This window comes from Hyperolius riggenbachi, chromosome 9 (genome assembly GCF_040937935.1).
Source record: "Hyperolius riggenbachi isolate aHypRig1 chromosome 9, aHypRig1.pri, whole genome shotgun sequence".
Taxonomy (NCBI): Eukaryota; Metazoa; Chordata; class Amphibia; order Anura; family Hyperoliidae; genus Hyperolius; species Hyperolius riggenbachi.
Window position 1 is genome coordinate 9,529,228 of NC_090654.1, and position 15,453 is coordinate 9,544,680.

The 15,453-nt window shown below is 46.4% G+C and overlaps 1 protein-coding gene across 1 annotated transcript; it reads left to right on the forward strand.

Moving 5' to 3' along the window:
* The first annotated feature begins 8,146 nt into the window (after positions 1–8,146).
* Positions 8,147–11,884, forward strand: LOC137532392 (E3 ubiquitin-protein ligase TRIM8-like). Its single transcript, XM_068252829.1, has 2 exons — positions 8,147–9,029; positions 11,438–11,884. Exons 1-2 carry the CDS (start codon positions 8,147–8,149, stop codon positions 11,467–11,469), a joined length of 915 nt encoding a protein of 304 aa, XP_068108930.1. The 3' UTR covers positions 11,470–11,884.
* The last annotated feature ends 3,569 nt before the right edge of the window (positions 11,885–15,453 follow it).

Here is a 15,453-nt window from a genome sequence, read left to right on the forward strand (position 1 = left end):
CTCCGCCGGAACCGCCATGTTTGTTTACAGCTGAGCTTCAATAATACAACTTTATTGAGACGCCCTCCGGCGAACAGAGCTCCTCCCCCCTGCACTGTGTATGGAGAGGGGAGGGGGAGGCCATAAAGGGGAAGGATACCTTTATTACTAGTGTGTCATAGAGTAAATATGCATAGATTGCTTATGCTGACGTGTTTCTGCTGTTTAATGTTAATAACATCATATATTTCATCAATCTACATACAGCTTAAAAACCTTCCAAAATACATTGACTTCCTCAGCAACCATGGCAACAGTTTGGAGTACTGTTGCATAGCTCCCAACTGTCCCTCTGTCCCTCTTTCACCCTCATTTGTCCCTCTTTCAGGACTTTGTCCCTCTTTCTATGTAAATATATAGATTTCTCTACTAAAAAAATGTGTTTGATTGACTCTAAACTTTATTCCCATCCTTTAAATTGATATATTACTAATTTTAAAATGTTAATATGAAGGAAAATGAACCAGGATATAAAGGACCAGTGTGGTTTGAATTATAAAACAACATATTTTTCTTATGAAATCTTTATGGCATGCGAAACTAAGGGTGTGATGGGGGCGTGATCAGGGTTGTTGCAGGGGCGTGGCTTAAGTGTCCCTCTTTCTCATTTTAAAAAGGTGGGAGGTATGCTGTTGACATGACAGTAATTACTGAAGGAGTACTTATCTGCACAGATCAGGAGTCTTTGTCACTCATTTTCCACACCAGCACTAATCCACTGACAGCAAAGTATGACTTTCCTATTTACCGGTCCCTGACTGGCTGGCCTGCAGTTGCCAAGACCCGGCCACCAAAGGATCCAGTCCCGCAAAATAACAGCAATAGAATATTGGTAATTTTACTGATATTCTATTATCCACTATAGTAGCCTACATTGCTGGATCCCAGGTGCTGACCACTGATCACCTGACTACACTGCTGGATCCCAGGTGCTGACCACTGATCACCTGACTACACTGCTGGATCCCAGGTGCTGACCACTGATCATCTGACTACACTGCTGGATCCCAGTTACTGACCACTGATCACCTGACTACATTGCTGGATCCCAGTTACTGATCACTGATCACCTGACTACACTGCTGGATCCCAGGTGCTGACCACTGATCACCTGACTACACTGCTGGATCCCAGGTGCTGACCACTGATCACCTGACTACACTGCTGGATCCCAGGTGCTGACCACTGATCACCTGACTACACTGCTGGATCCCAGGTGCTGACCACTGATCACCTGACAACACTGCTGGATCCCAGGTGCTGACCACTGATCACCTGACTACACTGCTGGATCCCAGTTACTGACCACTGATCACCTGACTACATTGCTGGATCCCAGTTACTGATCACTGATCACCTGACTACACTGCTGGATCCCAGGTGCTGACCACTGATCACCTGACTACACTGCTGGATCCCAGGTGCTGACCACTGATCACCTGACTACACTGCTGGATCCCAGGTGCTGACCACTGATCATCTGACTACACTGCTGGATCCCAGTTACTGACCACTGATCACCTGACTACACTGCTGGATCCCAGTTACTGATCACTGATCACCTGACTACACTGCTGGATCCCAGGTGCTGACCACTGATCACCTGACTACACTGCTGGATCCCAGGTGCTGACCACTGATCACCTGACTACACTGCTGGATCCCAGTTACTGACCACTGATCACCTGACTACACTGCTGGATCCCAGTTACTGTCCACTGATTAACTGACTACACTGCTGGATCCCAGGTGCTGACCACTGATCACCTGACTACACTGCTGGATCCCAGGTGCTGACCACTGATCACCTGACTACACTGCTGGATCCCAGTTACTGACCACTGATCACCTGACTACACTGCTGGATCCCAGTTACTGTCCACTGATTAACTGACTACACTGCTGGATCCCAGGTGCTGACCACTGATCACCTGACTACACTGCTGGATCCCAGGTGCTGACCACTGATCACCTGACTACACTGCTGGATCCCAGGTGCTGACCACTGATCACCTGACTACACTGCTGGATCCCAGGTGCTGACCACTGATCACTTGACTACACTGCTGGATCCCAGTGACTGTCCACTGATTAACTGACTACACTGCTGGATTCCAGTTACTGACCACTGATCACCTGACTACACTGCTGGATTCCAGTTGCTGACCACTGATCACCTGATTACACTGCTGGATCCCAGGTGCTGACCACTGATCACCTGATTACACTGCTGGATCCCAGGTGCTGACCACTGATCACCTGACTACACTGCTGGATCCCAGGTGCTGACCACTGATCACCTGACTACACTGCTGGATCCCAGGTGCTGACCACTGATCACCTGACAACACTGCTGGATCCCAGGTGCTGACCACTGATCACCTGACTACACTGCTGGATCCCAGGTGCTGACCACTGATCACCTGACTACATTGCTGGATCCCAGGTGCTGACCACTGATCACCTGACTACACTGCTGGATCCCAGGTGCTGACCACTGATCACCTGACTACACTGCTGGATCCCAGGTGCTGACCACTGATCACCTGACTACACTGCTGGATCCCAGGTGCTGACCACTGATCACCTGACTACACTGCTGGATCCCAGGTGCTGACCACTGATCACCTGACTACACTGCTGGATCCCAGGTGCTGACCACTGATCACCTGACTACACTGCTGGATCCCAGTTACTGTCCACTGATTAACTGACTACACTGCTGGATTCCAGTTACTGACCACTGATCACCTGACTACACTGCTGGATTCCAGTTGCTGACCACTGATCACCTGATTACACTGCTGGATCCCAGGTGCTGACCACTGATCACCTGACTACACTGCTGGATCCCAGGTGCTGACCACTGATCACCTGACTACACTGCTGGATCCCAGGTGCTGACCACTGATCACCTGACAACACTGCTGGATCCCAGGTGCTGACCACTGATCACCTGACTACACTGCTGGATCCCAGGTGCTGACCACTGATCACCTGACTACACTGCTGGATCCCAGGTGCTGACCACTGATCACCTGACTACACTGCTGGATCCCAAGTGCTGACCACTGATCACCTGACTACACTGCTGGATCCCAGGTGCTGACCAATGATCACCTGACAACACTGCTAGATCCCAGGTGCTGACCACTGATCACCTGACTACACTGCTGGATCCCAGGTGCTGACCACTGATCACCTGACTACACTGCTGGATCCCAGGTGCTGACCACTGATCACCTGACTACACTGCTGGATCCCAGGTGCTGACCACTGATCACCTGACTACACTGCTGGATCCCAGGTGCTGACCACTGATCACCTGACTACACTGCTGGATCCCAGTTGCTGACCACTTATCACCTGACTGTGATCTGCTTAATTGCTGTTGCTGACCACCGATCACAGATCGGACATGTTGTAAACGATTGATGTGACGGTAAGTTGTATCGTGTGTATGAGCCTTAGTGATTCCTCTTGGTGTGCAATGTTCTCTTCTGAGCAGTTTTTGGCATAGCGGTCCCCGACACAGATTGGTATAAGTGTTGTGTGTTTCACAGTAAGGTTACTCTGTCCTACTTAGGGCTCCTGCACAAGTGCAACTTCTCCGCCCATCCATTGTCCAAACTTGGTCTTTTGGATGATAGTTGGGAGTGTGTATGGGTAGCAAACGACAAGACGACCATTTGTTAACGGGCAATTTGCCTGATCCACCTAATGAAACATCGTGCAGGTTGGGCCAGGTGTGTACAAGTCGTTTGAACGACTTGTTGTTTTTGAATGCAGACATGTTGGTGCGCGCAGTATTTAAATGAGTTGGTTGTCTAGTTAGTCAGCAGGCGTGTACATACCTGTCCTGTAAACAACAAGTCGTGCAGATCGTCATGTTGTGCGGTTGGTCATGCATTAAGATGCACGTGTGTATGAGCCTTACACACAAATCCTCATTCAAAAAGGAACAGCTGTCCCTACTGCTGATGTAAAGCATATATAATAATAATAATAATAATAATAATAATAATCCAAACATTTGTATAGCGCTTTTCTCCTGTCGGACTCAAAGCGCTCAAGAGCTGCAGCCACTGGGACGCGCTCAAGAGGCCACCCTGCAGTGTTAGGGAGTCTTGCCTTGAACTCCCTACTGAATAGGTACTTGACCTAGCCAGGATTCGAACCCTGGTCTCCCATGTCAAAGGCAGAGCCCTTAACCAGTACTCTATCCAGTCACCTGCCTGTAGTTCCCAACTGTCCCTCTTTCGGAGGGACAGTCCCTCTTTGGGAGCCCTGTCCCTCTGTCCCTGTTTCCTCCTCATTTGTCCCTCTTTCAGGACTTTGTCCCTCTTTCAGGACTTTGTCACTCTTTCTATGTAAATATGTGTATTTCTCTACTAAAAAATGTTTTTGACTCTAAACTTTATTCCCATCCTTTGAATTGATATATTACTAATTTTAAAATGTTACTGTGAAGGAAAAGGAACAAGAATAGAAAGGTCCAGTGTGGTTTGAATTATAAAACAACATATTTTTCTTATGAAATCTTTATGGTATGCGTGACTAAGGGTGTGATGGAGGTGTGATCAGGGGTGTGGCAGGGGAGTGGCTTAAGTGTCCCTCTTTCTCATCTCAAAAAGTTGGGAGGTGTGTATACAGAGGTTCAAGCGGGCCTTGTGGCAACAGATGGTGCTGTAAGATACAGGGGAGTCTATAGAATGTAGATTGTTGCTCAGCCAGTTGTCTTATGATCCGGCTACTCTGCATGGCAGTAAGGAGGCTTCATCTAGTACCTATACCAGGGTCCTTCTGGCTAGCCATACTGGGAAAGGGGAGGAGGGCCTTTTTACCTATCTGGCGGGGGGGAGGAGAGCTACCTCTGGCTACCTGTACAAGGGACCCTATGGCTTTCCATACTGAGGGGGTTCTTCAGGCTAGTGGCTACCTTTACTGGGGAGGGGGTGCTCTGGCTACCTGTACTGGGGGGGCTACTTCTGGCTATCTATACTGGGGAGGGGGTGTACTGATGGCTACCTACATGGGTGGGGGGTTCTTCTTGCTATCCATATAGCTTCAATTTTTTTTTGGGGGGGGAGGGGGCATTTGGGTGATCAAATGATCAAATTAATATTTGTATGGTGAGCTTTAGATATTTTTTTGCCTAACTCAGGTGATATTAAGGCTAACTAATTAGCAATGACAGGAACCAAATGTAAACATCACAGACAGAACTCAGTGTCTTTACAGCAGAGCAGATTGTCCAAATGATGGTGCTATTGTGGAACAAAAGTTGTCTACAGTTGAACTTGGCTACCCTACTAAGGGGTTTTCCCCCTTTGTGTACCAGAGCAATTTTCACCTTTCAGCACTCCTTCCATTAATTTGCGCCTATAACTTTATTACTACTTATCACAAACAATCTATATCTTGTTTTTTTTTCGCCAACAATTAGGCTTTCTTTAATTGGTACATTTTGCTAAGAATTATTTTATTCTAAATACATTTTGACAGAAAAAGGAAAAAAAAAAAGGAAAAAATTCATTATTTCTCAGTTTGCGGACATTATAGTTTTAAAATAATACACGCTACCGTAATTAAAACCCACATATTTTATTGGACCCTATCCTGTTCACTCTACGCTGCTGGAGCCTGGAAACAGTTAACTCTATGTTGCTGAGCAGGGGTAGTACTCAGAGGGGCACATTGATTCCTGGGGGAGAGGGGGGGGGGGGGGGGGCAGTGTCCCACATCCAGTACATGCACCCAGATCTCACATGGCACTAAGTACCTGCAATCAACACCCGCATGACACTCGATACCCACCCATAGCCAGAACTTACATGACACCCTGTACTCACACCCAGAACCCACATGGCACCCAGCCTCAGAATTCGGCACCCACATGACAACCAATATCCCCTAGCCAGAAACGAGGAGGGGGGCGTTGCGAGGCCCCTTTTTAAAATTTGAGCCCCAGCCCCCCACTTAAAGGGAACCTGAAGCGAGTAAAATTATTTAAAATAAACACATGACATAGCTGCAAATGAATATTACATACTAACCTCACCATCAGTTCCTCTCAGAAGCTCACCATTTTCTTCTTACAGTGATCCCTTCCAGTTCTGACAATATTTTCTCAGAACTGAAATATACCAGTTGCTGTCAGTTATACAGTGGTGTGAAAAACTATTTGCCCCCTTCCTGATTTCTTATTCTTTTGCATGTTTGTCACACTTAAATGTTTCTGCTCATCAAAAACCGTTAACTATTAGTCAAAGATAACATAATTGAACACAAAATGCAGTTTTAAATGATGGTTTTTATTATTTAGTGAGAAAAAAAACTCAAAACCTAAATGGCCCTGTGTGAAAAAGAAATTGCCCCCTGAACCTAATAACTGGTTGGGCCACCCTTAGCAGCAATAACTGCAATCAAGCGTTTGCGATAACTTGCAACGAGTCTTTTACAGCGCTCTGGAGGAATTTTGGCCCACTCATCTTTGCAGAATTGTTGTAATTCAGCTTTATTTGAGGATTTTCTAGCATGAACAAGTCTTCATTTTGTTTTTCTTCAGCCATTCAGAGGTGGATTTGCTGGTGTGTTTTGGGTCATTGTCCTGCTGCAGCACCCAAGATCGCTTCAGCTTGAGTTGACGAGCAGATGGCCGGACATTCTCCTTCAGGATTTTTTGGTAGACAGTAGAATTAATGGTTCCATCTATCACAGCAAGCCTTCCAGGTCCTGAAGCAGCAAAACAACCCCAGACCATCACACTACCACCACCATATTTTACTGTTGGTATGATGTTCTTTTGCTGAAATGCTGTGTTACTTCTACACCAGATGTAACGAGACACGCACCTTCCAAAATGTTCAACTTTTGTCTCGTCGGTCCACAAGGTATTTTCCCAAAAGTCTTGGCAATCATTGAGATGTTTTTTAGCAAAATTTAGATGAGCCTTAATGTTCTTTTTGCTTAAAAGTGGTTTGCGCATTTCAATGTTGAAAAAAAAAAGTGGTTTGCGCCTTGGATATCTGCCATGCAGACCGTTTTTGCCCAGTCTCTTTCTTATGGTGGAGTCGTGAACACTGACCTCAATTGAGGCAAGTGAGGCCTGCAGTTCTTTAGAGGTTGTCCTGGGGTCTTTTGTGGCCTCTCGGATGAGTTTTCTCTGTGCTCTTGGGGTAATTTTGGTCGGCCAGCCACTCCTGGGAAGGTTCATCACTGTTCCATGTGTTTGCCATTTGTGGATAATGGCTCTCACTGTGGTTCGCTGGAGTCCCAAAGCTTTAGAAATGGCTTTATAACCTTTACCAGAATGATAGATCTCAATTACAGTACTTTTGTTCTCATTTGTTCCTGAATTTCTTTGGATCTTGGCATGTCGTCTAGCTTTTGAGGTGCTTTTGGTCTACTTCTCTGTGTCAGATAGCTCCTATTTAAGTGATTTCTTGATTGAAAGAGGTGTGGCAGTAATCAGGCCTGGGGGTGACTACAGAAATTGAACTCAGGTGTGATAAACCACAGTTAACTCATTTTTTAACAAGGGGGGCAATCACTTTTTCACACAGGGCCATGTAGATTTGGAGTTTTTTATCTCACTAAATAATAAAAACCATCATTTAAAACTGCATTTTGTGTTCAATTATGTTATCTTTGACTAATAGTTAACGGTTTTTGATGAGCAGAAACATTTAAGTGTGACAAACATGCAAAAAATACGAAATCAGGAAGAGGGCAAATAGTTTTTCACACCACTGTATATCAGCAGCTTTCAGTTACAACTGACAGTGCAAGGTAATGTCCATGTTTCCCTATGGCTCAAGTGGGTGATATTGCAGTTTAACAGTGTGCTGACCAGGAAGCTGTTATGGGGTAATGACCATTTTTAAAATGGAGGACAGAGAATTCCATTGATCACAGTGGACAAACGGGACGCAGGAGAGGAGAAGGAGAAGGAGATTGATGAGTAGACTACACAGGAGATAAGTATGAGCTGTGTATGGCTATTTTGACTTTTTATTTTCAGTTCAGGTTCTCTTTAAGGACCCTGGTTCTTCTAGATTCCGAGAATCAGAGACTTTCACTTTCATTTCCTGTCCTGCTGCCAGCGATGGCGTCTGCTGATCTGAGTGAGGAGCTGGAGTGTCCTGTCTGTCTGACCATTTATACAGATCCTGTAAGCCTGAGATGTGGTCACAACTTCTGCCGGGTCTGTATTGATCGTGTGCTGGACTCACAGGAGGGGTCTGCAGGTTATTCCTGTCCTGAATGTAGAGAGAACTACAAGGAGCGGCCTGGATTACACAGGAACATTGCTCTGAGGAACATAGCAGGGCGTTTCCTGACTACTCAGCCAGATGAAGAGGTGGCCGGAGTCCATTGTACTTACTGTGTGGACTCTCCTGTACCTGCTGTTATGTCCTGTCTGCTGTGTGACGCGTCTATGTGTGATAAACACCTGAGAGTCCACAACAAGGCACCAGAACACGTCTTATGTGCCCCCATCAGCTCCCCGGAGACCAGGAAATGCTCCGTCCATAAGGAAATACTGAAGTATTACTGCACTGAGGATGCTGCCTGTGTCTGTGTGTCCTGCTATGTGATCGGGGGACATGTAGGACATAAGATGATATCACTGGATGAGGCCTCTGAGGAGAAGAAGAAGAAGCTGAGAAATGATCTGCAGACACTGATGGCAGAGACAGAGGAGGCTGAGAAAAGAGTCCAGAGTCTGGAGGAACTCAGGAGAAAAGCACAAGAAAAAGCAGATGGTGAAGCGGAGAGCGTCACTGCCCTGTTTAGTGACCTCAGGAGACGGCTGGAGGAGCTGGAGAGGAGAGTCCTGAGTAACATCACATGGCAGGCACAATGCTATGATGACATCATCAGACGGCTGGAGATAAAGAAGGAGGAGCTGTCCAGGAAGATGTGTCACATTGAGGAGCTGTGTCACATGACCGATCCACTGACTGTCTTACAGGAATCAGATACAGGTGACTTGTGTGACACGGAGGACAGACATGATGAGCAGCTCCATGATGGAGGGGATCTGGATGTGGTCGGCATCTCACACACATTACATACAGCACTATCTGATATCATGTTTGGGGTAACTGGGGGGATCTCTGTACAGCCTGCAGACATATTACTGGATGTAAAAACAGCTGGTTATAGGCTATATATATCAGATGACAGGAAAACTGCATCCTGGTCACCAGGGCAGGACCGCTCAGCAACAGCAGAGAGATTTCTGGGCTATATTTCTCAGGTGTTGAGCAGCCGGAGTTTCTCCTCAGGGAGACATTACTGGGAAGTGGATGTTGGGAGAGCAGTATATTGGAGAGTTGGGATGTGTTACCCCAGTATAGCCAGGAGAGGAGATCAGTCAGGGATTGGAGATAATAACAAGTCCTGGGGTTTGTGGGGGAGGTATATTCTGTACTCAGTGATACATGGCAGGAATCAGATCCTGTTACCTGATGGGGTCCCCAGTGATAGAGTCAGGATATATCTGGATTATGAGGCCGGGCAGATCTCCTTTTATGCCCTGTGTGACCCCATCAGACACCTCCACACATTTATTACCACCTTCACTGAGCCCCTCCATGCTGGGTTATGGGTATATGGAGGTTGTATAAATATATCTGGGGGAGTCGGGGGGTAAGAGCTCCGCCCACTGGTGACATCACAGGGAGAGGATTGGGATTGGCTCATTGTCCTGCCAGTAATTACTAGCAGGGGTGCTCGGATACCCCTTTTTAAAATCCGAATTGATCCAGATACCCAGATATCCGGATCGGATATCCGAACGTTCAGATATCCGCGGATATCCGGATGCATTATCCGGGCTATCCGGCCGGATCCGGATGGCAAAACTGGAAGTGCCCTTTAAATTGCTTTAAAAAGTTTTTTAAGGGTATATGAGGCATGTAGCATAATTATTTTTTAAAGGGGAACACTAATTGATGATGTGGGGACTTAAAATCCCCCCCCCCCCCAAAAAAAAATGGCTGTCAATTAACATCAGGTTTAGGTTCTAGACAGCGGTCGTGCAGCCCACATTGTGTCCAAGTCCAACCGCACAACTGGAACATGGCACTTTTCAGCCCAGACACCTCCAAAAAATTATGCAGCAATTGTGTTTTGGGTTAAATATCGGTGGTATTAGTGGCCTGTGGCACCCTGGCCGGGCGGTGGGAGCTGCACAGGCAGCAGGAGCAGGGCAATGCAGCAGCAGCAGGTGAAACATCTGCCAGGAGCATGCCGGACGTGGCACGTGTCACGTGGCACTTGTCAAATGGCACTTGCCACGTGTCACGTGCCATGTGGCAAGTACCACGTGACACATGGCAAGTGCCACATGACACGTGGCAAGTGCCACGTGACACGTGCCAAGTGCCACGTGCCGAGTGACAGTTAGGCAGCAGAGGAGAAGACACTAGTGCACACTAACTGCCACACTGGCACTGCTCAGCAGCGCAGCAGTTCTGTAGAAAGCTAACACAGTACTACTACTACTCTAACAACTACTAACCTAACCTATACCTAATCCCTAACCTATACCTAGGCTCATAGCTGGCCAGCAGGCAGCAGCTGGCCTGGTCTGTGCACAGCACACACACAGACACATAGCAGCTGCCTGCAGCATACACTCTGACTTTCAGACAATGACATCAAGCTAATTAATGATTTAACAATAGTGTAGTGATAGTGAAGGGGTTAATCACTGAACAGCTTTATGTTTATCACTGTGTACACACTTGGTATGTCAGCAGCAGCACTGGAGCATGTCTCTCAGTGTGCCTTCAGCAAGCCAGGACAATATGTCTCATCATGGCAGCCCTCCTTATTATACAGGGGGGCTGGCCAGTGTTCCTTTCTGTGATTGGGTGCCAGGGTTTAGGCTGGGAGCCCTCTGATTGGCTCAATGAGGTCAGGCGGGGTTGGCCAGTGTTCCCCTCTGCGATTGGTTGCTAGGGCTTCTGCTGGGAGCCATCTGAACGGCTCCAGGACATCATCACCTTAGTTACAGTATTTCAGGTCCGGATATCCCCAGATATCTGGGACATGCGTCCAAATATCCGCAGATAGCTATCCGGATTTCTATAGCTATCCAGTATCTGATCCGGGTAGCGTAAAAATGGTCGGATATCCGGGTTACCCGGGTATCCAGAATCTGGATGAGCACCCCTGACTACTAGCTGTCTGTGATTTCCAGGGACAATTCCTGGTTTCTGTCCTGAATCATTATATCCTGAAATCCTCATTTATTGTCACATTATATAATTGTATTTCTTTATCTGTAACGGATAATAATCTCTATTCTCTGTATTACTTCCAGCGATGAGCTGCCTGTGATAAGAAACATGAAACTAATGATGTCTCTTTCTTTTTCTTACAGTATATTCTTGTTTCATATTGCAACATAAATAAATGATATAAAGCAGATAAACAGGAAGCATTACTCATGAATATAAATATTGAGAGACTGAGTCCGGCAGGAGGTGCTTCAGTCACTTCATTAGGTTTGTTCAGAGTTGTTGATCAGGTATAGCTCTGTAATGAGATGACATAAACACCTTTTCTACTGATTGCCTGTGATATTTTTTCAATTAAAACATTTCCACAAGAAATAACCTATATAGGCCTCGATTCATAAAGCATTACCGCATGCGTTATCGCCATGCATTATCGTCATCGCATGCGGTAATAGTGCAGTAATGAAAACATTGTTTGTGTCGGTAAACTGAATGAAGTAAATTCATGAAAAAAACCGGGAGTAAAGAAGTGATAAATAACATGTTGTTATCGCCAACAAAGACCCGGCGAGTTTGCTCTACACAGTAGCATTTTAGGTGACAAATGGAGCCCTTTCCACTTAATGTTATGGAATGAGGAAGGGGTTGTAATATCACTCAGGTGTTAAGAAATCGTACAGAGTTAGAACATTTATAAGAATAATTATATATATATATTATATATTTATATATATATATATATAAATATATATACAGTATATATTAAAATATATATACAGTATATATTAAAATATATATACAGTATATATATATATATATATATATATATATATATATATATATGTATAATAATTTAATTATCTATATATATAATGGAGCAAGTGCCTCAACCTTCAAGCAAGAAGAAGAAGTAGGCTTTCCATGAGAAAATGTAGGCGTGCTCAAACACCAAGTTTAACCCTAGCAAGTCTGGCTTTGCAAATCTGGCCTAATTGTCTATTCCTGAGGCAATGCTCATGCAAATTTGCTTTCGCATGCCAAACTATGCAGAGTCAAAAAACCAATACCGCAAAGCGGTCGCCCTGCTACATTAGCACTATCCAGGAGCGCCACGGGGAGTATTCCAATGCCCCCTTTTTTATACAACCGGGGGGACTGCGGGGTCCCAGGCTCTCTCACTGCCTGGGAACCACAGCGGCACCGTGGAGGGGGAGGCTGGGTGGCGCCGGCGACCCCCCAAGCGTGGCCAGCGCCGCGGAGAGCCATCCACACCCACCTCCCAATATTAAAAACAGGCACTTACCTTAACGTCCATTGCGTTCTGCTACATGCGCATTAACTTGGGGGCATCACATGAGAAAGGAGTGAAGCATGGGTCACCCCGAGCTTTAGAGTTCAGGGCTGGCTCACATACAACACTCCAGAGGGGAGGGGGGGGGAGGACAGGCGCAGACAACTCACTCCAGGGCTCACACCACCGGAGCAAGCCATCCACCACCTGCCTCCAAAGGATACAACTGCAAAAAATGCTTTCCATGAGAAAATTAATGCGCATGTAGCAGAACGCAATGGACGTTAAGGTAAGTGCCTGTTTTTCATATTGGGAGGTGGGTGCGGACGGCTCTCCCCGGCGCTGGCCAGGCTTGGGGGGTCGGCTGTGCCAGCCAGCCTCCCCCTCCGGGGTGTCGCTGTGGTTCCCAGGCAGGTGAACGGAGGCTCGGGCAGGACCGGCGCGGACAGGATGGCTGCTGTGGGCTTGCAGAAGCCCCATGTAAGTGAAACAGTGTGCTTAAAATGTATTTACAGTTCCACTTTAAACTTGGTGTTTGCGCACGCATAAATTTTCTCATGGAAAGCCTGCTTCTTCTTGCTTCAAGGTTGAGGCTCGTACTCTATGAAGCCTGGAAGTTGGAACCCACTACAAAACGCTATCACTAATCGCAATCGCTAGCGTTTTATATCAGCAGTTTGTAAGCGATTTCATGAGCGTTTTAGGGAGCGATTTTAGAAAGTGTAATCAATTTGCCAGCGGTTGTGTATCGATTAGCATTTTAAAGTCTGATTGGTCCTTTCAATTATTTTTAATTTTGTTACAGTGTACATTAACTTTAAAACGCTAGCAAAATCGCTCCATGCAAGTTTTGATGAGCGATTACGCCAGTGATTATATACTTTACATTGAAGCGCAAATGCTAACAAAATGCTGCATGTCCTGCGTTTACGATTTTGCTAATCGCAAACGCTTCTGTGGAATTTGCACCATCCATTTACATTGGCAGAGCGTTTAGGGAAATCGCTAGCGATTCCTCACGCTCCCTAAACGCTCAAAAAAAATCGCTCTAGTGGGTTCCAGCCCTCGAATAGATAGATGCGGCGTATGCTACGACGCGGGTCGGCTAGTACTTCTATAAAGCACCTGACATGACACCTGGGAGCTGTACAGAAGTATGCAGCGTAAGGCCTGATTTACATTGGCACTGAAAAACAGAGGCGGAACGGATCCTAACAGATGGTAACGGATGGATCCAATGTTACCCTATGGATCCATTCTGCCAAAATCGGGTCTGCAACGATTTTACCAGATCAATGGATGTCACAGTGACCGCACGCCAATGGCATGGATAAAAAACTGACACCTTTAAAAAATGTATCCATTTTAGATGAACACGTTTTTACGCGGATCAGTTGTCTTTTGTTTTTTGTTTTGTTTTTTTTAACCACTTAACGACTGCCTAACGCCGACAGGCGTCGGCTGGTCGTTAGTGGTATAGCATGGAAACTTCCATGCCAGTTCACGGAGGGTGTCTCCGTGAACAGTGTGCGAGCCGCCGATCGCGGCTCGCACGCATAATGTAAACACGCGGGGAAGAAATCCCTGCTGTTTACATCATACGGTGCTGCTGAGCAGCAGCGTCGTAAAGCCTATCCTATTCGGCGCAGGACGGCCCACAGGCACAGTGTAGAGGGAGGGAAGGGCAGAGAGAGCGGAAATCGCTGCGGTGGGGGGCTTTGAAGAGATCCCCCCCCCCCCACAAAGCGCAGATAGCCGGCAGCGATCAGACACCCCCAGCAGGACATCCCCCTAGTGGGGAAAAAAGGGGGAGAAGTTTGATCGCCCTGGCTCAATCCTGATCGGTGCTGTGGGCTGGAGAGCCCACACAGCACCGATCTCAGGAAAATCCCCTGGTCCTTAATCTCAAGTGTGAACAGAGCCTTAAAGTACCTAACTGCAATGAAGAACAGAGGAGATTTTAGATCAGAGCTGCCACTGGAGTAGGTAGAATATGTTTCGCTGTACTACTCTGAATGTAGGGATAGGGTGTCAGGGGGTGTCACACACTAGTTTGTATTTCTGCAGCACTGTACAGCAAATGCATTTGCACTGTCCCCAGAGGCGCTAGGCGTGGACTAGACTTCTTACTGTGTGATACTCCTACTGTGATTGCCTGAGGAAGCAGGACTATACCTGCGAAACGCGTTGCCTGTTTAATTGGAGTATGTGAATAAAAATCTGTTTCTTCTGAAAAATTGACAGCTTGTGTGTCTGTATCGGGTGGTCGAGGCCACCACCGCCTCCCAAACTTTTTTTTTAACATTTTTAGTGTGTTTTATCCTTTTGGCGCCTCTGTTCACCTTCTACTATAACATCCATTGCGTTCTGCTACATGTGTAAATAACTATGCTGTGTTCCTTTTTTTCTTTCTCTGCCTGTAAGAGTTAAATATCAGGTATGTAAGTGGCTGACTCAGTCCTGACTCAGACAGGAAGTGACTACAGTGTGACCCTCACTGATAAGAAAGTCCCCTTTTTACCTCTTTCTTGCTCTCAGAAGCGATTTTCTGCTAGAAAAGTGTTTTATAGTTGGAATTTCCTATCAGTGAGGGTCACACTGTAGTCACTTCCTGTCTGAGTCAGGACTGAGTCAGCCACTTACATACTTGATATTTAACTCTTTCAGGCAGAGAAAGAAAAAAAGGAACACAGCCTAGTTATTTGTGTGCTAGGCACTGTACATACCCATGTCTATCTCACCATGTCACATGTCACCTCGGTTGTCCTTTAACAACAATGTGCTGCCCTGTCAGCCTCCTCTCCTGGTCAGACGAGCGTAACCATTTCCCCTACCCCCAGGCGAGTAACTACACCCCTGCAAAATGCC

What these genes read in the sequence shown, in the direction of transcription:
- LOC137532392 (XM_068252829.1), top strand. Translation starts at nt 8,147, where the DNA reads ATGGCGTCTGCTGATCTGAGTGAGGAGCTGGAGTGTCCTGTCTGTCTG. An exon ending in CTTACAGGAATCAGATACAG is followed by an intron (nt 9,030 to 11,437) that starts GTGACTTGTGTG and finishes TTTTTCTTACAG; the next exon opens with TATATTCTTGTTTCATATTG.